At 38.8% G+C, this 25502-nt stretch overlaps 1 protein-coding gene across 1 annotated transcript in view; it reads left to right on the top strand.

The window, feature by feature from the left end:
- GPC5 (glypican 5) overlaps positions 1 to 25502 on the top strand; it is a 1441555-nt gene that overhangs the window by 27368 nt on the left and 1388685 nt on the right. The window contains exon 2 of the mRNA XM_023218068.2: positions 24474 to 24635. Within this exon, the coding sequence (XP_023073836.1) occupies positions 24474 to 24635 (162 nt within the window). The remainder of the gene's footprint in view (positions 1 to 24473; positions 24636 to 25502) is intronic.

Here is a 25502-nt window from a genome sequence, read left to right as displayed (position 1 = left end):
TTTCTATGCAGTGAGAAATAAAATTGTGCCTGGTAATAAGGTATTAGATTGAAATGGAGATATGTTGTTAGAGTAGAAAAAAATGATCAGATCAAAACTTTTAAACGTGCGAATTGATCCTCCTGATGGCCATTACCTATGGAATGCTTTCAGCAGGATGTACCTAGTTGGTTGCTGCTTATGGTAAACAAACCTGGAATTTTTGGATTTATGAGTCATGGACCACATGAAATTGTTACTGTTAGTTATGTCACAATTAGTTAGACTACAAAAGATATTTCATGACCAAATGGCCTTTCTTGTTTAATGAACAGATGAGTAGTTAAATTTGGGCCTGGGTTTATCCCAGAGTAGCAAGGAAGAATCCTGGGGAGCTGCAGGGATGGCCTCAGATTTCTTGCATTTCCTGTGTCTCATGATCCTGGTATCCTTAGGATTATTAGTAAACTCGGATACTGTGTAAGATCTCTGATTCTGTGCATCAGATTTAGCAGTCCAGCCTTTTTTGTTATCTCAGCCTAGTGAGCTTTGTTTCTAGCCTAGTGAGCTTTCATACTTGTGGGTTTCCTTTGTTATTCCTTTAGTTTTTGCATTCTATATATGAAAATTTTATTTTTGCCATGTAAATTGTAAAATAACAATTTTCCATAATGAATGATGGATGTCTGTCTTATATTTTATGAGAATATAGTTGTAATCCTCATAGTTCCTGGATCGCACACTTCTTCTGTTCCCTTGCTTTTCAAAATTAGGAAACCAAGAAGGAGTCTCAGTTTTGGGGACTCCTGGCTTTCAGCATGTCAAGCTTTTTGTTCTTTTCTTCTTTTACTTCTTACCTTCAGAGCCAGCAGCTTAACTACCGTTATTTTTTCCTTTCTGTGATTATTTTTCTATTTACCTTTAGATGTTTTGTGAAATAACCCTATCAATGTATGCATTTAATAAAATCTATTTCCTCCCTGATATGGTTTGGCTCTGTGTCCCCATCCAAATCTTATCTAGAATTTTAATCCCCACGTGTAAAGGGAAGAACCCAGTGGGAGGTGATTGGGTTGTGGGGATGGTTCCCCCATGCTATAGAGATAGAGATCTGATAGTTTCATAAGGAGCTCTTCGCTCTTCTCTCTCCTGTTGCCTTGTGTAGAAGGTTCCTTCTTCCCCTTCTGCCATGATTGTAAGGTTCCTGAGACCTCCCCAGCCATTTGGAACTGTGAGTCAATTAAATTTCTTTCCTTTATAAATTATCAAGTCTTGGGTAGTATCTTTATAACAGTGTGAAAATGGACTAACACACTCCCCCTCAAAATAATGTGTGAATACATTTATGTTGGCATCTTTTGGTGTCTTAAAATGGAGAATTTGCGATCTTGGAAATCAACTCATGAGCTACTCTATGAGGCATAATTATGCTATCAGGAGCATATTTCCACCAATCATTACAAATTAACATCATCTTCCGTAGTCACCAGGAGGTGAACTGATAAACACTTCCAAGGATTTTAGCATCATTCACCTTTTTCTCTTAGCTTCTGTTCGCAGAATCTGTTAGCTTATTGCGTTGTGTAGCCTGAGGTAGAAACTTCTCTAAAGATTATAAAGAACTCCTCACAGTTATTTTGGGATGTGATGGTCTCTTTTAACAATTGTATACTGTGCTGACATGCCTCTTCAGAAACTGTATTCTAGTTATAAAAGAGCACATTTTTATAATTAGGACAATAATTGTATCCTAATTATTATTATGAAGGGAATAATAATACCAATGTGGAACTCAGAAGACTAATATTTTAACTTTCTTTTTTTTCCTTCCTCATCCTGCAAATTATGATAAAAGTGAATAAAGGAAGGAAACAAAAAAATATCCTTTGTTGAACACTACAATGAAATATTGGCCAACACCAAAATGCTTGACAAATGTCTGTGTGATAAAGTTCATGGAAGAAAACAATGAGAGGAAAACCAATAAGCTTACAGTTTGCTGTAGCTTGTAAAAGAAAACTTGCTCCAGAAATAAGGACTCTCACCCTCAGCACAGTTTTACTAACACCTTTTGGCTCAGAATTATAGAGGCCTGTAGAGAGGGTAGGCCATGAGACAATAAGAATGGAAAGTATTGACTGTATTGATGTCTTTTAAAGTGCTCCATGTATTGGAATTTACAAAGTATATGTACTCTAAGAAGGCTGGCATGCTATGTAAAGCAGGTCTCCTGCTAAAATTGCCCACAATAAAGTCAGGAGTACTAGCTGGAGAACGAAACATCACCCTGGAGCCAACAGAAACACAGTAATGAAAATGGGATGGAGCCTTGAAATGTCCAGCACCTTCTGATGATGATCCTTCCCTATGCCACTGGGACTCCTCAGTCTCTCAGCACTAAAGAAGCATTACAAAAAACAAAAACTTAACATCCCTTTCTAGGCCTAGAAGTTGACAACAGAAACCTACAAATTCTGACAAACTCAATCTCAACTCCAAATACTTTGCAAGACAGATAGCTTTGGTAAGGGTGCATATAGAAATAGAAAAATAATTGGATTTGTAAAAAGCAAACTCAGTATTTTACTCTTAAAGATGTTGCCTTAGTCTGCTTTCTGTTGCTATAACTGAATACCTAAGACTAGGTAATTTATAAAGAAAAGACATTTCAGCTAGGCATGGTCGCTCACGCCTGTAATCCCAGCACTTTGGGAGGCCGAGGTGGGTGGATCACCTGAGGTCAGGTGGTCGAGACCAGCCTGGCCAACGTGGTGAAACCTCATCTCTACTAAAAATACAAAAATTAGCCAGGCATGGTGGTAGGTGCCTGTAATCCCAGCTACTCTGGAGGCTGAGGCAGGAGAATTGCTTGAACCCAGAAGGTAGAGGTTGCAGTGAGCCCAGATCACACCATTGCACTCCAGCCTGGGCCACAGAGCAAGACTCTGTTAAAAGAAAACAGAAAAAAAAAAGAACATGTCTTACAGTGCTGGAGGCTGGGAAGTCAGGTTGAGGGGCTGCATCTGGTGAGGGCCTTCTTGCTGGTGGGGACTCTGCAGAGTCCTGAGATGCTGCAGGTTATGACATAACAAGAGGATTCATGAGAGAGCCAACATGGTGTTTACAACAGACCCACTCTCATGATAGTCCATCATTTCATTGACACATTAATCTATGAATGCATTAATCTGTTCATGACAGGAGAGCTCTCATGACCTAGTCACCTCTTAAAGGCCTCATGTCTTAACACTGTTACATTGCAGATTAAGTTTCAACGGGGACACTCAAACCATAGCAGAAAAGCACAGCAAAAAAGTACCTCCTTAACTTGAATTCACACCTTATGTTGGATTTATAAAGACAAAACTGCACAATCTTGAAAAATAATCTGGGAACAATAAATAATTCTTGGTAAAAATCATGAATTTCTTGGTACAGTGAAGTCTGTGAAAGGTAGGCTAAATATAAAAGCTATTCTCAGAAATATAGAAGAAATATTACCGAATCAGACTTGAAATGGTGTAGTGTACTGGTTAAGTGCATGAGTTTTGGAGCCACACTGCCAGGGTTCATGTCTTAGCTTTTTAGTAGACATTTGTATTATTGCTTTGTGGCTATTTTTATTATTGAAATGGTATATATTTTGGTAAAATCTTTGAATTTAAAGGATTAAAAATCATTTTTGCTTATAGTCTAAGGAAAATAGATCATTAAATGGCCAAAAGCCAGGTTGGTATTGAACTTCTCCACAATGCTGTAAACTGGGAGATACAGACTTTGGAAGGGAACTATACATAAGACAGTAGGCATTCTTGGATACACATAGGCTTAAGAAGCCTACTATATGTAAAGAGCAGGATGGTGGTTACCAGTGGAGGGGGAGTGTGGGGTGTGAATGTGGAAAAAGAGAATGTTGGTCAAAGGCTACAATGTTTCAGTTAGGAGGAATAAATTCAAGGGATCTATTGCACAGCATGGGGACTATGTATTGTATATTTCAAAATTGTGAAAAGAGTAGATTTTAAATATTCTCACCCGAAAAAACGATAAGTATGTGAGGTTAGATATATGTTAATTAACCTGATTTAATTATTCCACAATGTATGCAGGTACGTGAATGTTTTGTACTCATATTGTAGCGCATAAATATATATAATTACAGTTTTTCAATTAGAGATAAAAAATGAAAGAAGCCTATTATATACATACAGTTTCTTTTTTAAACTTGAAAGTTTCCAATTCAACTGCGAAATAATTACAACTAAAATATTCATCCACAATGCATACTTGGAATAAAGTGACCAGTGACAGAAGAAAAACAAGTCATTTTAGTTATTTTGGGAAACAAAGAAGATTCCTGATCTCAAGTTTATGTAATTGTTTTGAATAATGATTCTAAATCATAAATCTGATGTTAAATTTCTGGAAGTAATCAGGAAGCTGAACTCTTGCACTGTAGTAGATCAGGATAGGACCTTATAGTAACTGATAGATTTTATCCAGAGCAGGTTTCTGAGGATTTATGGGACATGTGGTGGCAAGTACATCAATTTCATCATGACATTCCTTGACCTTCTTAGGACAAGAGTGACTTTTTTTTTTTTTTTGATGGTGGTGGGGCAGGGTTGGTGGTTGAAGACTGGCAGAATACAGTGCTGCTTTTTTTGTTTTTGAGACGAAGTCTTGCTCTTGTCTCTCAGTCTGGAGTGCAATGGCATGATCTTGGCTCACTGCAACCTCCACCTCCCGGGTTCAAGCAATTCTCCTGCCTCAGCCTCCTGAGTAGCTGGGATTACAGGCACGTACTACCACGCCCAGCTAACTTTTTGTATTTTTAAGTAGAGACGGGGTTTCAACATGTTGGCCAGGCTGGTCTTGAAGCTGCTCACCTCAGGTGATCCGCCTGCCTTGGCCTCCCAAAGTGCTGGGATTACAGGCATGAGCCACCGTGCCTGGCAGAATCCAGTGCTTTCTAAAGACACTAAGAATGTGGTTACTCTTGCCGGATATCATAGCCATGACTAGCATCCCAAGGGCTTAGGAAATACTGGGCCTGGTGTGGAGGCTGGCAATCTGGTATGGGTTGGGAGAAGAAATTGACCCCATTGCTGGAACTGAAAGAGAGAGCAAGAATATAATCTACTTGCTGGAATTCAGGTAAGAGAGTAAGTCAGGACAAGCAAAGGTACTAATTAAAAATGTTGAACCAGTATAGAATTAAGTTTGGGGACTTAAACTCTTGACTATGATTCAAGTAATACTAGAATCTGGGGTGTAATGAAGGCTGCAGGTAGAAATAGGGTAGCTCAGTTGAATCAAGGGAAGATATCTAAGATTGTTAATTTTTAAATGAACTGTTTATTTTTCATTTAAAATGGAAGATTTATGTTTGTATAAGAAAAGCAAATATCATTTCTTGACAGCCTGCTATATACCAGGTACTTGCTAGTATTTAATGTATTTAGATATGATAGCAGAACTCTTGGGGAAATGTAACCAATTTCAAAGTGTTTTTCACCTTATTTCTTTGTTTTCAATTTCAGTCTTTAGGTTAGCATGGTTTCAGAGGTGGTCTCCTATTTCATAAGTTACCTATTTCCTGCATGAACTAGAATATTGTGTGATACGGTTAGGCTTTATGTCCCTACCCAAATCTCATCTTGAACTGTAATCTCCAAGTGTTTCGGGAGAGACCTGGTGGCAAGTAATTGGATCATGGGAGCAGTTTTCCCCATGCTCTTCTTGTGATAGTGAGTGAATTCTCATGAGGTCTGATGGTTTTATAAGGGGCTCTTCCCCCTTCACTATTCGCTGTTCTCTCTTTCATGTGCCACCATTTAAGATGTGCCTCTTTCCCTCCTGCCATGATTGTAAGTTTCCTGAGGCCTCCCCAGCCATGTGGAACTGTGAGTCAATTAAACTTCATTTCTTTTTAAATTACCCAGTCTTCAGTATGTCTTTATAGCAATGTGAAAATTGATGAATACAATAAATTGATACCATGGAGAGTGGGGCACTGCTGTAAAGATACCCAAAAATGTGGAAGCAACTTTGGAACTAGGTAACGGACAGAGGTTGGAACAGTTTGGAGGACTTAGAAAAAGACAGAAAGATGTGGGAAAGTTTGGAACTTCCTGGAGACTTATTGAATGGCTTTGATCACAATGCTGATAGTGATGTGAACAAGGAAGTCTAGATTGAGGTGGTCTTAGATGGAGATTAGGGACTTACTGGGAACTAAAGCAAAGGTCACTCTTGCTATGCTTTAGCATTTTGCCCCTGCCCTAGAGATCTGTGGAACTTTGAACTTGAGAGAGATGATCTGAAATGGGAACTTATGTTTAAAACGGAAACAGAGCATAAAATTTTGGAAAATTTGCAGCCTAACAATGTGATAGAAAAGAAAAACGAATTTTCTGGGGAGAAATTCAAGCTGGCTGCAGAAATTTGCATAAGTAATGAGGAGCCAAATGTTAACCAGCAAGAATATGGGGAAAATGTCTCTATGGCACGTCAGAGACCTTCACGGTAACCCCTCCCATCACAGGCGTGGAGTCCTACAAGGGAGAATTGGTTTAGTGGGTAGGGCCCAGGGCTCTGCTGCTTTGTGCAGCCTCGGGACTTGGTACCCTGAGTCCCAGCTACTCCAACTCCAGCCATGGCATATTAGGGTTCTCTAGAGGGAAATAACTAATAGGAGAGCTGCATATATAAAAGGGAGTTTATGAAGTAGTATTGACTCACACAATCACAAGGTGAAGTCCCACAATAGGCTATCTGCAAGCTGAGGAGCCAGGAAGCCAGTTCAACTCCAAAAACCTAAAAGTAGGGAAGCCAACAGTGCAGCCTTCAGTCTGTGGCCAAAGGCCCCAGAGCCCCTAGCAAATCACTGGTGTAGGTTTGAGAGTCCAAACGCTGAATAGCTTGGAGTCTAATGTTTGAGGGCAGGAAGCATCCATCATGGGAGAAAGATGGAGGCCAGAAGACTTTGCCTGTCTAGTCATTGCACATTCCTCTATACTAGCCATGCTGGCAGCTGATTAGATGGTGCCCACCAAGATTAGGGTGGGCCTGTCTTTCCTAGTCCACTGACTCAAATGTTAGTCCACTTTGGCAGTATCCTCACAGACACCCCCAGGAACAATATTGCATCCTTCAATCCAGTCAAGTTGATACTAAATATTAACCATCACTTGTGCCTAAAAGGGGCCAACATACAACTCAGGCTGTTGCTTCAGAGGGTGCAAGTCCCAAGCCTTGGCAGCTTCCATGTGGTATTGGGCCTGTGGGTGCACAGAAGTTAGTGGGAACCTTGGTCTAGATTTCAGGAGATGTATGGAAATGCCTGGATGTCCTGGCAGAAGTTTGCTACAGGAATGGAGCCCTCATGGAGAACCTCTGCCAGGACAGTGCAGAAGGAAAATGTAGGCTTGGAATCCCCCACAAGAGTCCCCACTGAGGCACTGCCTAGTGCAGCTGTGAGAAGAGGGCCGCAGTCTTCTAGATCCTGGAATGGTGGATCCACTGACAGCTTGCACCATGAGCCTGGAGAAGCCACAGACACTCAATGCCAGCCTGTGAAAGCAGCCAGGATGGGTGTTGCACCCTGCAAAGCTCCACAGTTGCACCCTGTGGAGCTGCCGAAGACCATGGGATCCCACCTCTTGCATCAGTGTGACCTTGATGTGAGACATGGAGTCAAAGGAGATCATTTTGGAGTTTTTAAGTTTTAATGACTTCCCTGCCTGGTTTCATACTTGTGTGGGGCCAGTAGCCCCTTTGTTTTGGCTAATTTCTTCCATTTGGAATAAGAACATTTACACCTATACTCCCATTGTGTCTTGGAAGTAACTAACTTGTTTTTATTTTGCAGGCTCATAGATAAAAGGGACTTGCCTTTTCTCAGATGATACTTGCACTTTTGGGTTAATGCTGGAATGAGTTAAGACTTTGGGGGACTGTTGGGAGGCATGTTTGGTTTTGAAATGTGAGGACATGAGATTTGGGAGGGGCTAGGGGTGGAATTATATGGTTTGGCTGTGTCCCCATCTAAAGTTTCATCATAAATTGATATCCCCAGGTGTTGATGGAGAGATCTGGGGTGAAGTGATTAGGTTATGGCAGCTGTTTCCCCCATGCTGTTCTCGTGATAGTGAGTGAATTCTCACGAGATCTGATGGTTTTTAAATGGTGGTTTTTGCTGAGCTGGCACACAGAGTCTGTCTTGCCTGACGCCATGTAAGATTCCCCTTCGGCCATGATTATAAATTTTCTGAGGTCTTCCCAGCCATGCAGAAATGTGAGACAATTAAACCTCTTGTCTATACAAATTACCTAGTCTTGAGTAAGTCTTTATAATAGTGTGAAAATGGACTAATACAATGTGTTTATTTGCTATCCTATTGTTGCAGTTTCTTCACTCTAATAGTTCAGTGAGTGTTACAGCTCTTTCACTCCTGCAGTTTGGTGAGTTGCAAGTTCTTGTCTCATGACCAAGAGGAATGATGTATGCAGTCACTGGAGAGTGAGTAAGGCAGAGTAGAAGTTTTTTGAGTGATCAGAGAAAGCCCTCAGCAGCAAGATGAGACACAAAAGTGGGTTGCTGGCTGCAAGGTTGAATCTGGGGTATTTATGGTCTTAGAATAGGGAAATGCATGCTGATTGGCTTATGGGTAGGCTTGGAAAAAAAGCATCATTTAGAATGAGGTATGATAGTGTAAAGAACCAATCAGGGGCTGAGGCTTGGTCTTGGGCCTTGGCCCAGGACCAATCAGGGGCTGAGTGCACCAAATGAAAATGGAAGTTCTCCAGTCTGTGGACTCTATTCCAAACTGGTAGGTTGGTATTCAGGCTTCAGACTGTCCTTGGCTTGAAGGTTGAGTTTCACTGGGGATGTGTCCCTGTCTACCTAGGAATTTGTCTGCTTCCTATCGCTGTCACTATTTAATCATTTAATGAGAACTTCCTGTGTTCTTTTTTTAAATCTCGAAATTCAAGAAAGTTGAAGAATTTTTTTTTGTTTTATTTTGTTACTGTGAAGTTTTAAGTAATTCTAAGGGAACAAGTGCTTATTTGAACATAAAGCTTCTCTAGGGACATTTTTCGTACAACACACCACTTTCAAGTTTGTTTTAGGAACATAGTATATTTAAAAATCTATCTAGTTTATGAGCATCTGAGTTTTGTTTTGTTTTCTTTTCTTTTTGACACAGAGTCTCACTCTGTTGCCCAGGTTAGAGTGCAGTAGCATGATCTTGGCTCACTGCAACCTCTGCTTCCTGGGTTCAAGCAATTCTCATGCCTCAGCCTCCCAAGTAGCTGGAATTACAGGCATCCACCACTGCACCTGGCTAATTTTTATATTTTTAGTAGAGATGGGATTTCACCATGTTGGCCAGGTTGGTCTCGAACTTCTGGCCTCAAGTGATTCGCCTACCTTGGCCTCCCAAAGTACTGGGATTACAGGTGTGAACAACTGTGCCTGGCATGAACATCTGTTTTAATAAAAAAAATTTAGTTACTCTTCAAGGCAACTCATAGACTAATACAGATGACTGGATTTTTTTCATTCTTTTTTTTGTTTGTCTTTAACAAACACCAGTTAGCTGCTGGATAAAGGAGAAATATTACATGGTCTATGTCCCCAAGAAGGTGACAGTTGAGAGGAGATATGAAATAAAATTATAAAAAGTTCTGCAGGATATGATACTGATTGGAAGAGGGTTGAATGGGGATCCAAGTAGAGATTGGTTAATTCTAATACGGGCCCTCGGAAAATAATGACCTGAATATGGAAAGATGATAGAATGTTTAGTAGAAAGATTGGAAGAAGAGAGATGTCAAGGGTATTCTCACCTAGGGGAGAAATAGTGTAAAGTTATGGAAGTGATGGAACAACACTGTGATCAGAGGATTCCAGGTGAGTTAGTGGCACTAGAGTTGATGGTGTTTGACAGAGAAAAGGTCAGTGGCTCTCAATATTCGTTATGCAAACCAAACACTTGTGGTAACTTTTAGAAATAAAGATATCTAAGACATCCTGATTCAACCTGTTTGGGAATCTTCATTTTCGTTGAAGCAGTTTGCCTTCTCCTCTTCCATGGTTATGATGCAAGTATCCATAGACTACTTTTAAAATTTTAGAAACACTATTGTGAGGAGCAAGGATACATGGAAGAGCTTTAAGCTGGGATAGCACAGTCATATTTCTGTGTTAGATTACACACTCTGGCAGCAGTATAAAAGATAAAAGAGTGCAAGAGTCAAGAAACTGTGTTTTTAGAGAACAGGCTAAAATGCTGCAACAGAGACCATAATATACAGTGGCTTAAAAACATTTTTCTTTTTCTTTTTGATACCTTCAAGAGTTGAACAGCCCAGTGCTACCATGGAGACTCTACCATACTGGATATGTGGCTTCTGAGGTTCCTCTAGAAATCCAGAAGGGAAAAAGAGGATGGTGGGAACACGATAAATTTTAGCACAAATATTTTTAAGGAGATGCCATGAAATTTCTATCTCTTTGACCTGACTATAGTCAGATGGGCATACCTCAGGTCCAGGGAGCCACACTGTTAGCCAACTGTGCCCTTGGGAAGTCAGATCCTGGTTGACTTAGACCAGTCAACATACCTCATGTTTTGGCCACAGTGCTTATTTAGGTGTGGACTGTTATGCCAATAAAGTCAATAAAATAGGATGAGAAGTTTGCTGGGACTTCTGAGAGAAGTTTTTCTTCTTCTGTAAAGACTGGATTAAGGATACTTTCTCTTCTTCTGAGTGGTGTGGACTGAATCACAGCAGCCATTGTGCTACTTGAGGCAGAGTTTTGGGGGGTGCTCACCATAAAGAAACTCAGGATGAAGCAAAATCTGTGGAAGACAGTGTAGAGGCAGAGAGGAAGAAGCCTTCTGTAAAACTGTTTAAGCAGCTGTGCCAAGGGTAACTAACGTTATACTCACTCTATACTTTTAGTTTTCTGGACTGATGAAATCCCTTATGATTTTTGCCAGTTTGGGTTGGATTTTTGTTTATTTTTATTTGCAAGCATCTGAGCAACACTATTTCCATGGATGTGTGTGTTAAACATGGTGGCAGTGGGGGTTCCCTCTTATAGAGCTGGTGATGTGCCAAGTAATAGAATTGATTGATTAATTGAGACAGGATCTTGCTCTGTTACATAGGCTGGAGTGCAGTGGTGTGATCACAGCTTACTGCAGCCTTGACCTCCTGGGCTCAAGCAATCCTCTCACCTCCGCCTTCTAAGTAGTTGGGACCACAGGTGCATGCTACCATGACTGGCTAATTTTTCTATTTTTTGTAGAGATGGGATTTGTTTGTCATGTTGCCCAGGTTGGTCTCAAACTCCTGGGCTCAAGCAATCCTCTTGCCTAGGTCTCCCAAAGTGCTGGGATTACAGATATGAGCCACTGTGCCCAGCCTACAGTTTATTTTCAATACATTATTTATTTCTGGGCGCACAAAAGCCCTGGTGATTGAGATGGGACAGTTTTGAGTGTCAGTCACGATTCTGTACTCAAAACCAGTCTGCCTCCCCACCCACGATTTCTACATCTGGTTTATTTGACTGGGTTTTCCACTCTCGTGTATTTCAGAGTTCCTAGATCTTTCTGTATAATGTGTCGATCAATCTATCTTCTCCTACTACCTCCTTACTAGTATATTAGCTATTCATTGGGTCTCAGAAAAGAATTAAAAGAGGAAATATAGAGAGCTCAGATGGTTTTCCTTCCATTTCTCTACTCATTTGCTGTATTTCATCTCCATGGTGAAATAGAATGGACACTTCTCTCCTAATTATATATAAAACACTCTGACCACAAACAGACTAGACTCTGTGTTACAATTATAAATTCCCAGGTGAAAAAATTCAATTGGCTCTGTTTGAGTCATATGTTCACCTTCAGGTCAACAAACTAATCAGAGGTGTGGGGTCACATTACACACATATGGCTGGCAATATGTCCCCATGGATGGGGATGTTGAGAGAGCTCTTCTCAGAGAAAATGGGGTTATTATTGAGGTGGGCTGATGCCAAAGGAAGTATCTATTGTAATTCGATGAATAATTTTGGTCTGAGCTACATTTATCATTGAAGGTGTCTTTCCATCTCACCTCCAACTTCATTACCAGCAAGGTCTTTAGTACATATAGATCAGTTGAAGCAAATCAATCCTTGAAAAGCAAGAGGTAATGCTTAATTTCATGTGCCAGATAGTTCAGAATATCTTCTTCAGGCTGGATTGCAGGGGCTGTGCCATGTGGGTATGGTTTCATTTAGAGAAATAGTGTGGGTTGTTGGTTATTGAGATAGTCTTTCTGGTGAGTTGGCAAAAAAGCTATAGAATAATTTGAGGTCTCTTTTAAAACTTAGGGGATCAGGCTGGGCGTGGTGGCTCAAGACTGTAATCCCAGCACTTTGGGAGGCCGAGATGGGCGGATCACGAGGTCAGGAGATCAAGACCATCCTGCCTAACACAGTGAAACCCCCGTCTCTACTAAAAAATACAAAAAACTAGCCGGGCGAGGTGGCAGGTGCCTGTAGTCTCAGCTACTCAGGAGGCTGAGGCAGGAGAATGGCGTAAACCCGGGAGGCGGAGCTTGCAGTGAGCTGAGATCCGGCCACTGCACTCCAGCCTGGGCGACAGAGCGAGACTCCGTCTCAAAAAAAAAAAAGAAAAAAAAAGAAAAAAAAAAAAAACCTTAACGGATCAGACTGCAGTTGAATTTTTCATCCCTCATGTAGCTGGATATGCTGCTGCTGCTGCTGCTGCTGCTGTGTGTGTGTGTGTGTGTGTGTGTGTGTGTGTGTGTGTGTAGGCCTTTTGTCTCCTAAGCTGGTTGACCTGTAGCAGAATGTTACTTGTTGACTCAAAATTAATGATTTCAGGTTTGAGAAGGGGTATTCTGTTTAGCACACCTTGGCTTGAATTAATGAACACAGAAAATATCCTGTCATATTAGATATGATTGTGATTGGTTATAAAAGTTAAAACTTAAGTATGTGGTTTTGTATGGACATTAATCGACCATTGCTGGAAAAACTGTACTCAATCTGTTGGATCAGTGATGCCATTTACATGTATGAGAAACAGTGTTACTCTTCTATCTGTGAATATTTTGTTGACCTTATTTGTCTGAATTTGTCAGTTGCCAAATGTTACTTATTTTTATTGAATCAAGAACAATAAAAACTCATAATCGCTAAATACTTAATACTCTTCTGAATTTTTTCATTTTAATAAATAATATCAACATATACTTTTATAGGACAGTGCCTGTATTTTGTGAAGTAAAAAACACGAATCTATAAATTGCAACAGTACATTAAGGAAAAATATTTGTAAAAATATAAATACAATAGCCACAAATGCTATTTCAAATGGCTTACTGAACCAGATTTTTATGTCCTCAGCAATATGTTCTTCTTATATATATATTTAAGATGATCTCATTCATTTTGAGCTAAGGTGGTGTCTTATTAGGTTTCTTATAATATGTTATATGTGCCTTTAGGGAGAAAGGGAAGGAGGCTAACACTTTACTGAAGGTCTTTTGTGCAGGTATTGTGGTAGTCACTTGGAAAGAAGATGAAGGTGGTTCTTATCCTGTTGGAGCTCATAGTCTTGGGAGAGAAGTAGTACCAATTAATTACACATAAGCAAATGTTCAGGAAAGCAAAGTAAAACACTTGAATAAACCATACTTTTTCTTTTTTTTTTGTCTTCTACTCCGTCGACTGATTCTTCCCAGGCTCTTTTGAAGGCTTTCTCCTCTGTTCCAATTCATATTGGCACGACTCCAGCTTTGTGTTGGCCAGTGGTTCTCAACCAGAGATAGTTATACCCAAGGGGAGACATTCAGCAATGTCTAGAGACATTTTGATTGTTATAGCTGATGTGTATATAGACACATGCTAATGGCATCCGATGGGGAGAGTTCAGGAATGCTGCTAAGCATCTTGCAGGGTTCAAGACAGCTCCCCGACAAAAAAAGAATTATCTAGCCCCAAGTATAAATAGTGCTAAAATTGAGAGATCTTCTAAACTTCATTAACTAAACTTTCTCCTTAGGTTATCTTATAAAAATCTTCAGTATTTGATACTATCATTTGTTTCATGTGTCCCAGTTTATATTTTCAATCTGCATCTTTTTCCTGGGTTCCAAACTTGCATATTCAAATATTATTTCTGTATCTTTAATTGGATGTGTAATAGCCTTCTTATTTCCAAAGCTGAATTCTCTTTTTCTTTTTTCCTGCAAACCTGTTGCTTGTGTATTCTTCTTTTCTCTTGATGGTACTCATAATTTATGCAGTTTCTCAAGCTAAAATCTAAGGATTATCCTTGATTCCCCTCTCTCTATCATCTGCCAAGTCGTACTCAAGGCATTGCTCTCCAGGTTATCTTCTACCTTCTGTACATATATTAAACTTACCCACTTCTTACTTTCACCCTAGTCCTAACTCTCATTTGCAATACAGAAATACTGATTCTCAAAATAACCATTAGAGTGAAATTTTAAGAAACAAATAAAATCAAGTTACTCCTGTCATTGTAATCAAGTTGCTATCATCATTGCAATACAATTCTTCTTAAGTATGATCTATAAGGCCCCGTGTGAACCAACCTCATCTCCTGTTTTTCTCCCCTTTGTTTACATGCTGAGATTCTTGCCTTTTCCTTTTTTCTTAGATTTTTATTAATTTGACTATAATGTTCTTAGACATGATTTTCTTTGCCTTCATTTGGCTTGGGGTTCAGTGAGCTGCTTAAATTTTTTAATTTGTGGTGTTCACCAAATTTGAGAAATTTACAGTAATTTTTTCATGGAATATTTTACCATCCCTCTTTCCTCTCTTCTTGCCTCTGAGACTCCAATCTTACCTATGTTAGACTTTTTGCTGTTATCCCACAGGTCCCTAAGTCTTGTTCCTTTCATCCATCTATCCACCCATCATCTATTTATTTTTAATCTTTTCCTCTGTCTTCTTCAGACCACATTATTTTCTATGGGTCTATCTTCAAGTTTATTAACTCTCCTCTGTCAACTCTACTTAGCTTTCAAGCTCACACAGTGAACTTTTAATTTTATATATTTTTCAGCTACAGAATTTCCATTTTGTTCTTTCTCCTGTGGACAATCTCTGTCCTGTAATTTATTCTGAGTTTATGTTCTTTTACCTCATTGGAGATAGTTGTAATAGCTACTTCAAAGCATTTCTCTGTTAATTCTAATGTCTGGGGTTGGCCTTAAGTTATTGACTTATCTCTTGAATACAGTCATGTTATACTGACTCTTCATATGTTCAGTAATTTTAGATTGTCCCTTGGACACTATGGATGTTATATTATTGTGACTCTGGATTCTATTATATTGCTTAATTATGATATGTTTGTCTTAGGAGTAACATAACTCATTTGGACTCAAACTATCACTGTCTCTTGGGCAACAACTATAATTTTCATTCAGTTCCTTCATCCTTAGCTTGCCAAGAGCTAGGCTGCTTAGAGTTTGCTCTAGTTATGTGAGGTGCGGTTCAGGGATCGGCCAGAGATTGGGCAGAGTTTACACAGAAACTAGGTTCTTGCTCTCTGGCCCTCTCTTCCCTGGTATTCCCTCTTCACTTTCTAGAAACTCTGATTGCCCCAATCTCTGTCTTCTAGTTCTTCAGTCCAGAAAAACTATGAGTTTTCGATTTGAGTCACTTTGTACGTGGAATATCCTCAAGCTAAAGGCCACAGAGATAGAAAACTAATCCTCTGCTTTTTTTCTTCCTTCAAATATTGACTCATCTTCAGAATCTTCCCTCTTTTTCCACTCTCTAGGGCTTTCAAGTCTGTTGCATTTTCCCAGAGTTAATGGTTGCTATCTGTAAGATAGTGTAGTCATACTGTAAGTCAGACCCTTTTTGTTTCTTAGATATATAAGATTCATTTTCACTGCAAGGCAGGGAACTTGAGTAGCCATTGAAGAGGTGTTATCAGACCTTCATTTAAGTATAAAGTCCCTTCGAAGTTGTGGGATAAATCATAGAAGAAAGTAAATGGTTTGGCATGCTATTACCCTGGGAAATATTGTTGCTATTGTATTGGCTAGATTTCTTTATATTGCAGGTGATTGGAGAACCTATGGTGAATCCAGACTTTACTCTGAGCTTGAAAATGACTATGGTGTTTGCAAACCTTGCACCTTTGCACCATCAAATTCATTTTCAGTAGAAGAGAGGAAACTTTGCTTTCCTGGGACCTTTGCTTTCCTGGATTTTCAAAGAAAATTCCAGCAGGAGGCACAGATGCTGGCTAGCTCTCAGCAGATTGTTCTAGATTAATGGTCTTAAGTATTTTTTATTCTATATAGATGAAAGATTACATGTGTCTCAGTCAAAACCCTTCTGCCATTATAACATTTCCAAAACTCCTCTCAGTTCTTGAATGTATGTAAAGAAGATAGTCTTAGAAAAGGTAGGAGGAGCAAGTTTACCAATTATCAATTTTCTATTGTGAATTTCAAGGCTCTGTTTTCATCTGGTGAGCATTTGGTATTTCACAACATGTAACATCCACTCTGGTAAATGTAAGTATGTCTTGATCTCAACGTATTGGTACCTAAGACTCTTCTCTATATCTACCATCAGTAAAGCTAATGTGCTACAATTATAAAAATCCTGTAAGTTAACTAGAGGAGAGGTAAAAGTTGAAATAAAAGGAGAATGCGTATTATCAACCAGCAATCCTACTTTAAAAATATTTTTTATTATTATAAAATAAAGCACAGACACAGGAAGTCACACAAATGTATGGCTTAATAAGTTATTATAAGTTGAACATCCTTGTAACTACCACCCAGGTTGAAAACTTGAAACTTTTGGCAGTATCTTGAAAGTCCTTCCATGAGTCCCATTCTATTAACAAAATATTCTCTTATCACTAAGTTACCACTATACTATTTGTATAATGATTTCTTTTGTTGTTGTTAAAAAGTAGTTTTTATCACTTCCACATGTTGCCCATTTTAAAAGAACATTTGTTATATCTTCTATGTCTCTCCTTTTTTTGTGATAAAAATATAGAACATGACATCTACTCTCTTAATAAATGTTTAAGTGTGTGTTATAGTATTGCTAACTATAAGCACAGTGTTGTGCAACAGTTCTCTAGAACTTTATTATTTTGTATAACTCTTGTAACATACCAGGTCTCCCTCCATCTCTTTCTTTTCCTTATATATCGGTTGAGAATCTGGACCACTTGACTTTCAGAGTTTTCCAGTCTGTATATTGCTAATTGCATACTCATGGTGGCAACAAAAATGTTCCTTAGTGCTTTGTGTTTCTTCCAATTTGGCAGCTGGATTCAGAGACAAGATCAGACTCAGGTTTGATTCCTTCGGCAAGATGTTAGTTGGTATTTGGCTATTTGGCAGGGACTATAGAAGGCACTTAAGGCCTGGTTGTCTCTGTGATTGTAGCAGCTACTGTTGTTTAATGCCTATATCCATCAGTTCCTTGGAGATTAATGGTGACATTCACATTTTATTATTTCTCTTATTATTTATTATGAAGAGAGGCTTCTCCCATCTGCTGTTTGGTTTTACTGGTACAATTCATATCCAAAAGGAAGGATACCTATTTGCTTCTTTCTTTTTATTTACTATTTTCCAAATTAATATAATCTTCCCTCGTCATCCTCCAAAGCTGACAAACTTAAAACAATCAATACAGTCCCATGGATTTAAGCATATTTGATTGGTTGCAATCTATTACAATTATTATTAAAACTCAAATTGTCTCATATTTGGCCACTGCAAACATTTTGAGGGTGGCTTCTTTCATAAACAAAATTGTGTCTCCCCAATATTTTTATTAAAGCTCCCAATGTGATTGTATTTCGAGATGGACTTAGAGATTAAGCAGGTAATTAAGGTTATATGAGGCCACAAGGGTAGGACCCTAATCCAATATGACTGTTGTCATCAGAAGAAGAGGAAGGGACACCAGGAGTCTGCGTGCCTGGAGAAACGGCCATGTGAGGGCACAGAGAGAAGATGGTCATATGCAAGCCAACGAGAGACCAACCCAGTGGGCACCCTGACTTTAAACTTCTAGCCTCCAGAACTATTGTTTTCTGTTGTTTAAGCTCCAGTCCATGGTATTTTGTCATGGTAGCCCAAGCAGACTAACATAGTTCCTGTGTTCTTTTGATATGACTTTGTAGTTATTTGATAGATTCTTTGCTATCTGCTGCATAAGATGTTTTAGTCAGACTGTCATCTGACAGATTTTCTGCCCCAGAAGAATGAGCCATTTCTTCAAGAAGCACTGATTTCTTCTTGAGGAAATGGTGCTTCAAGACCATAATCCGGGCATGAGGAATGCCCTTTGCTATCTGGTTAGTGGTTGTTTGGGGTCTTTTCGGGGAAGGTAGGAATTACGTACTTTTTAAAGGTAAACTTCTTTGTGAGTTCATATTAGTACTTCTAATTCAAATTCAAGATTACAGAGTCTTACTTAACTTCTTCTTTATCATGTCTGTATCTCCGTTCTTCCACACTAATAATCCAGATTTTCAAGAATACAGGATGGAATTAGAAGACAGAATTACATTCAGAAACTGCTTATTTGTTTATCCCATATTAGATTCACAACAATTTCAGATGACATGAAGTACAGTTTTTAGTATTTATCCTGTTGTTTCTTCAGGGGCTCACATGATCAATATCTCACTTTGGTATTTGTTGTCACTATCTTCCAAATTCTTTCATTCTTTTTGATTTTTCAAAGTTTTTATTTTTAATTTTCTGTTTCTCTTAAGGTATTATGTTTGTGTGATTGGCTCTTGTGTTCCTTCTAGTGAGGCTTCATTTAGAATGATTTTCTTTCATCTTTAGTTTTTATCCTGAGTACTATCACCTCATATCTGAGTTTTAAAATTCTGACATATGTTGTTCTTTCATATTTTGTGTCATTGTCTTTCAGCTTGTTTTGAAATATTAGGGCTAAATTTTTGATCTTTTTGGAGGGGAGCATATCATTCTGGCATATGTTTTCTTGTCTGTGGGATATTACTCTGTTTCTTATTCTCTTTTTTATTATAGTAACGTAGAGTATTGACTTCAATATTTTTGTTGTTCATTTTATATAAAGTTAGTGTTTGTTTTACTTAACATTTTTGTTGAGACAGGCTTCAGCATAGCTTCTCTAACATTGCAGAGCTTCCTCTTCTGTTGTTTTTGTGTAGTGTTTAAAAATGTGGAAGCTTGTTTTATGTTATTTTCTGGATTTATTTTCCTTTGCACTTAGGGCTAGACTTTCTCTGTGTCCTGAATCCCTTTTCTGTTGAATTTTGATTCCACTTACAGAATTTTCTCTTTTGTGTGTGATTCTGTCCTGGAAAGGAGCCCTGCTGGACCTGTGTAAGAGTTTACTGGGGTGGGGACTGCTCTTATTCCTTCTTTTCTATCATGGGTCGATAGAACACATTTAATGATTGAGGGGGCAAAATTCTCCCAGTTTCAACTGCTACAGGAGCCACCTTTACTTGTAAGGAATATGTTCCAAGACCCACAGTAGATCCCTGAAGCATCAGATAGAACCAAACGCAATTGTTGTCAGTCAGAACATGTTTCTGTTCATGTCTTCCACCCACACATTGAATACTTTTCCATCTTAACTAAGTACTTATGCGCTGTGGCCATAACTTTTCAGTTTGAATTGTGATGGCAAAACTAGCACAAATTATTTTTCCTTTCTTCACAGTTTCATGGATAGAAGATTCATTCTTATGTAGATCTTAGTAAACTCAGCATATCGTTATTTTTTCTTTTCTTATTAACTGAAGGACTTTTACCTTTTCACGTAAGTGAAGCACTTTGGGCAAATCCAGATTGCCAGCATTATTACTCTTGTGCTTTGGAGCCATTTTGAAGTAAAATAAAGGTTACTTGAACACAAGCACTGCCATACCGGCACAGTGGATCTGACCACCAAGAGGGCTAGAAAGTGACTAATGAGTGCGGGGCATAGACAGCGGAGATCTCCTGGACAAAGCGGGGTGATCGACTCCCTAGGTGGGATGGATCAGGAAAGCATGAGATTTTATCATACTACTCAGAATAGCAAGCAATTTAAACCTTATGAGTTTCTGTTTTTGTTTTTTGTTTTTTGTTTTTTTTGAGACAGAGTCTCACTCTATCCCCCAGGCTTGAGGGCAGTGGCGTGATCTTGGCTCACAGCAACCTTCACCTCCCAAGTACAAGTGATTCTGCTGCCTCAGCCTCCTGAATATCTGGGATTACAGGTACACGCCACCATGCCTGGCTAATTTTTGTAGTGGTAGTAGAGATGGGGTTTTGCCGTGTTGGTCAGGCTGGTCACAAACTCCTGACCTCAAGTGATCTGCTCTTGGCCTCCCAAAGTGCTGGGATTACAGGCATGAGCCACCACACCTGGGCAAAATCTTGTAAGATTTTTAGTTCTGGAATTTCCCGTTTAATATTTTCAGACTGTGATTGACTGTGGGGAACTGAAAGCATGGAAAGTGGAACCATGGTTAAGTGGGGGAGCGACTATATTCTCAAGTGAGTCTCTGTGCATTCCTGTGACTCCTGCTCAGTAGTTTGGGGTTTTCCTGATCTCAAATCCTTCAGACATTCCTCCGTTGCATCTTTCTTCTACCCTGTGCCCTCCTCTGATACCATGAAGATCTTGTGCCTATTGCTGGTTTATCCTCATTCTCTTTGTATTTTAAAGTTTGTGGTGGTATCATGTCATCTGATTTTGTTTTTGTTTTTTGGGAGTTGGTTTTCTAGTTCTATCTGGTTTTATGTGGGGATTTGGAGATAGTGAAAATGATGCTGCCACTGCCACTGCCACCGTATTTCCAGAATGCCTCCTGATATTTCTATTTAACATATTAAAAATATACAAGCAGGTAGATAATCTGTAAATTTCTTATGCTAGAGAACCAAAAGGAAGACGTGTTAACCACTACTGCTGCTTCTGGGTGAGAATTCAGAAATATCCCCATAATTCTGCTTGAAGTCTCCTTCATTGAGGCACATACTGTTTTATTTTTAGTTTTGTTTTTAGTACTCTGTTTCCTTTGTAGTTTGATTTTATTGTTTAGAAACGTGACTGTCACTCCAGAGCCTGGGTTGTGTACTCTTGCTGTCTCATAGAATTCTGGGATCATGCCGTGTTCCTCGAAGCCAGGCATTGAAATCTTCAGAGACCTCTAGTTACCATGCATAATAGTATCTGGGTTCACTCTAGCTTTGCTTTCTTATGATGCCTGTTCTATTTACAATAGGAGCCTGGGCTTTATGTCACCCAAACATCTTATTATGCCCTTTGTGCTGATACTGTGAACAGAATGTAAAAGATGGCTGTTTCCCTGTGGATTTTGTTCATCTTGTCTGTCTTTTGGACTGATATAGTAACTTAGGGTACACATTTCATGTCAACTCTTTTCCCTTTTCACTGTGACCCCAACTCTGAATTATTTAAGCTTATCTTATAAGTGATACTGATGGAAATGTGCCAAGGAGACATAAATTGATCTTTGAAGTATAGTCTTAATTTGGTTTGGAATTTAGTTTAATGTTGTCATTACAAATGTCCAAGATTCTATGTGAAAGTCTGAATTAATCCATGCAGACCGTTATCAACTTGACAAAGGTACTTATGCTAAGTGGTCTAAATTGCTATACAAGCTTACTCAGAGTGGCTGCTAAGACATGACGGTTTCCCTCTTATATCATGTTTAGAATAGCAGTCAAGGCAATTTGTAACATCTTTTTAGGTATACTTTCTACCATTTAAAATTTGGGCAAAAAGGCAAATGGGAACTCTATATATTTTAGCCTATTTTTAAATAAAACTTCATGGGTAATTCTTAACCTGAAATTTATTTTCTTGTAACTTACCAAACAGATACCTTCTTTCAAAACAGGAGTAGAAAATGGCCAGTTTTGTCTGTAAACAAACCATTTACAGACTTAAGACAGTTATTTTCCTCTTAGTGGACTAATGGTGAGGAATATAGCTTGGAAATTAGCCCGCCTGTTGCCAAACACCAGCTCTACCATTTTGTAGTATGTAGGCATGTGATGCTGGACAGTTTTCAAGCCTCTTTATGCCTCCATTTCCTCATATGTAAACTGTGGTAGTAATGGCACCTCTATCACAGGGTTGATGTGATGGTTAAATGAGGTAATGCATATACATGGCAGATTCATAACTATTGGTTTAATGAATGAAAATTGAGTGTTTATAATGTCTTAGGCAATGTGCTGGGCAATTCGGAGATGATCATTAGCAAAAAATCCTCCGTGTGGAGCTTTACAGTATCGGTCACAGAAATAATTAATTAGTAATCATATTAACGAGTATAAAATTGCAACCCTGTTAAGTGCAATGGAGAAGTATGTAGCTCTCCAGGAATGTGTAACAGGGGCTTGAGCTGTCTGGGGGCTTAAGGAAACTTCCCCTTGGAAAGACTGAGTGAAGATGTAAAGAAAAATAGGTGGGGATGAAATAAGTGAGGGTTTGCTGCACACGTGCATGAGAACAGGTAGGGTGAGGGTGTTTGAGACAGAGAGAAGACCATGGAAGATGGCTGTGTGGCAAGAGAGAGCTTGGTGAACACGGAGAGCTGAAATAAGGCCAGAGTGTGATGGGAAGAATACAATGGCCAGTGTTTCTGGAGACGAGACTGAAGAAGGAGGGAGGAAAGTAGGAGTCACAACTTGGAGGCCTTCACAGGACATGTTTAGGAACTGGTCTAACAAAACAGTGTTAGATATTTAAATTCCAAAGAGATGTTTGCTATGATCTGCTGTTATTGTTCTTTTTGTTCCTCGGCAGTCTTTCCTACACTAAATATGTTTATAAACTTTAAGATTTATTCATTAATTCTTTTCCTCAGTCTCTGTTACTGCTTTTCTCTGGATGCTAATTCCTCAATCCTTCAATTTAGGAATAAAGTTGAGAAGATAGCTTTTTTTTTTTTTTTTCCAAACAATTTTACTGTTTGAAGTAGAATTTGCTCTTCGGTAACTTTAGGTAAGATAAGTGAAAAACAATTGCCAAAATGTTACCTACTCTGACGCTTATGAATATTTTATGTTCTTAGCCTTTGTAAAGTGCCAAAATTCTGTCATTTGTTATTTGTCTGACGTAAACTACAGCCGAAATTGTTAGAGATTTTGGTGTCTCATGTTGACAGGAAGCTGAGAGTGGTTTCACATATTTTCTTCTGACCCAGAAACAACTTTTGGAAACAGGAGACCTCAGGCCAACTCTGTGTGAAACAGTAGGAAGAGTTTGAAAGGTGGCTGTTAGGTGCATGCGTCTTGTGTGTGTGTCTGTGTGCATGCACCTATTTTGCTGATCTAAAATTGGTTGAAGAAGAACTAATGTGGAACCTGTGAAACTCCCGGAGATTTAGGGCAACAGTTCTTCTTCTTATTCTAAAGTAAGGAAATAACTGTATTAGATTAGGCCATCACATAAATAAAATTGTCCTGAGCTTTACATATAATCTAGTAGCCTTGGAATGCCCTGGGGCTCACATCAACTCTCTCCATCAGGTTTCCTCTTTGGGCACTCACTCTGTGTGCTCCACATCTTTTCCTCTTTGTCCTCTAGCATATCCGCTGTGCATAAAGGTGCTTGTCCTGGGTCCCTACCAGGATGAGAGTTTAGTGATACTAGCAAAGGTTTTTTGGTAACTATAATGCTTACATTTCATGTCTTAATAACTTTGCATTTCATGGAATATACATCTTCACAGGATTTTTCTAAATATGATTGTACAACTAAAAAGTGTTTTTAATGGTTTGAATTGTCTCTCACCAGCTATATAGTAAGTGGAATCTTGGATGCTGAGCTTGGGCCCGTGGGGCCTTGATCTCCCAGCTTGTCATTATCGCAGAGATCGCCTACTTCACAAGCAGCACAAGCCTGATGGCAGCTGAGCAATCAGGTCAAGTTGTTTGACCTCTATGTGATGTTCAAAATTCGGTTCCATTTCTCCATGAAAAGCAGTTATTTTAGTCCACATAATTATCTGTAACATATTTTTTTCAAACAATTTTGGCTGAATTGATAAAATAAGCAAAAAAACAAACAAACAAAAAACCACACACACACACACACAAACAAAACCTTTTTCTTGACTGAACTCTGTACTTACATAATAGTTAATTTGCTTTCTGTTGAGTGGAGATACTTAATATTTGACCAAGAAGTTAATATAATATTTGAGCAAAGAGTTAATGGTTTAGAATATTTTGTTCATGACTGTGTTGATGGGCAATGGAGAAACTTTCTTATGGCAAGTACTCTAGAGAATCCATTCCTCACATAGAATGTGAGTCCTCTGTGTGCAGGACTGGCCATAACACCTGATATAAAACATGTAATACTTGTTAAATGGACAGGTAATCATTCTGAGAAATGTTGTGTGTTCCAGGACCTGATCTTCAGGTTTGCATATCCACAAAGCCTACATGTTGCACCAGGAAGATGGAGGAAAGATATCAGATTGCAGCTCACCAGGACATGCAACAGTTCCTTCAAACATCCAGCTCTGCATTAAAGTTTCTAATATCTCGAAATGCGGCTGCTTTTCAAGGTAAGTGGATCTTGAATTCTGCAACTAAGGACCGGCTGTGTTATGCAATTTGCCTAAGATAGTTACATTGGCAAACTTGACTGGGTTTATTTCCTTCTATTTACATAATATTCTGGTATAAAATGAGATTTTAACTTTTTCTCACCTTCGAAACTTATTTCTGAGGTCATTGTGGGCATATATATTGAGTTGGACTGGGGAAACTGAGTTGGACTGTTATATTAGTGAAATGATCGTTGTAAATGTATACTGCTATAGGGTTCTTCCAGGTCTGCCAACATTCTGACCCATAGCTGTTCTTTAATATGAACAGACATAATGATTAGATTTCATGGAAAAGTTCTATAACATAAAATTTCATTGCTTTTAACTGGATAATTATAGATTCATCTATTAAATTTTTTTTGGATGTCACACAATTTTATTTTATATAAAATTTTACTTTAAGTTTTGAGATACATGTGCAAAACATGCAGGTTTGTTACATGGGTATACATTGTGCCATGGTGGTTTGCTGCACCTGTCAACCCGTCGTCTAGGTTTTGAACCCTGCGTGCGTTTCGTATTTGTTCTAATGCTCTCCCTCCCCTTGCCCCCAACCCCCCAACAGGCCCCTGTTATTTGAAGAAATACTCTTGAAATTTCCTCGCTATAACCTCATATGGTTTTCATAAGAACACCAGTGGAATATATCAAAGTTCAAGCAAGTCTGATAAATAGTAAAATAGGAAATGTTAATTGGATGTTTAAGGGTCGGTTAAGACTAGAACTCAACCTTAATTCAAGCAATATGTTCAGATGTAAAATTAATGGGTTATAAAATTATAAGGCACACTGAAAAATACATGATCTTTTTCTTATTTTAGT

This window comes from Piliocolobus tephrosceles, chromosome X, assembly GCF_002776525.5.
Source record: "Piliocolobus tephrosceles isolate RC106 chromosome X, ASM277652v3, whole genome shotgun sequence".
NCBI classification, from domain to species: Eukaryota; Metazoa; Chordata; class Mammalia; order Primates; family Cercopithecidae; genus Piliocolobus; species Piliocolobus tephrosceles.
This window is presented reverse-complemented; position numbering and strand designations above follow the sequence as displayed.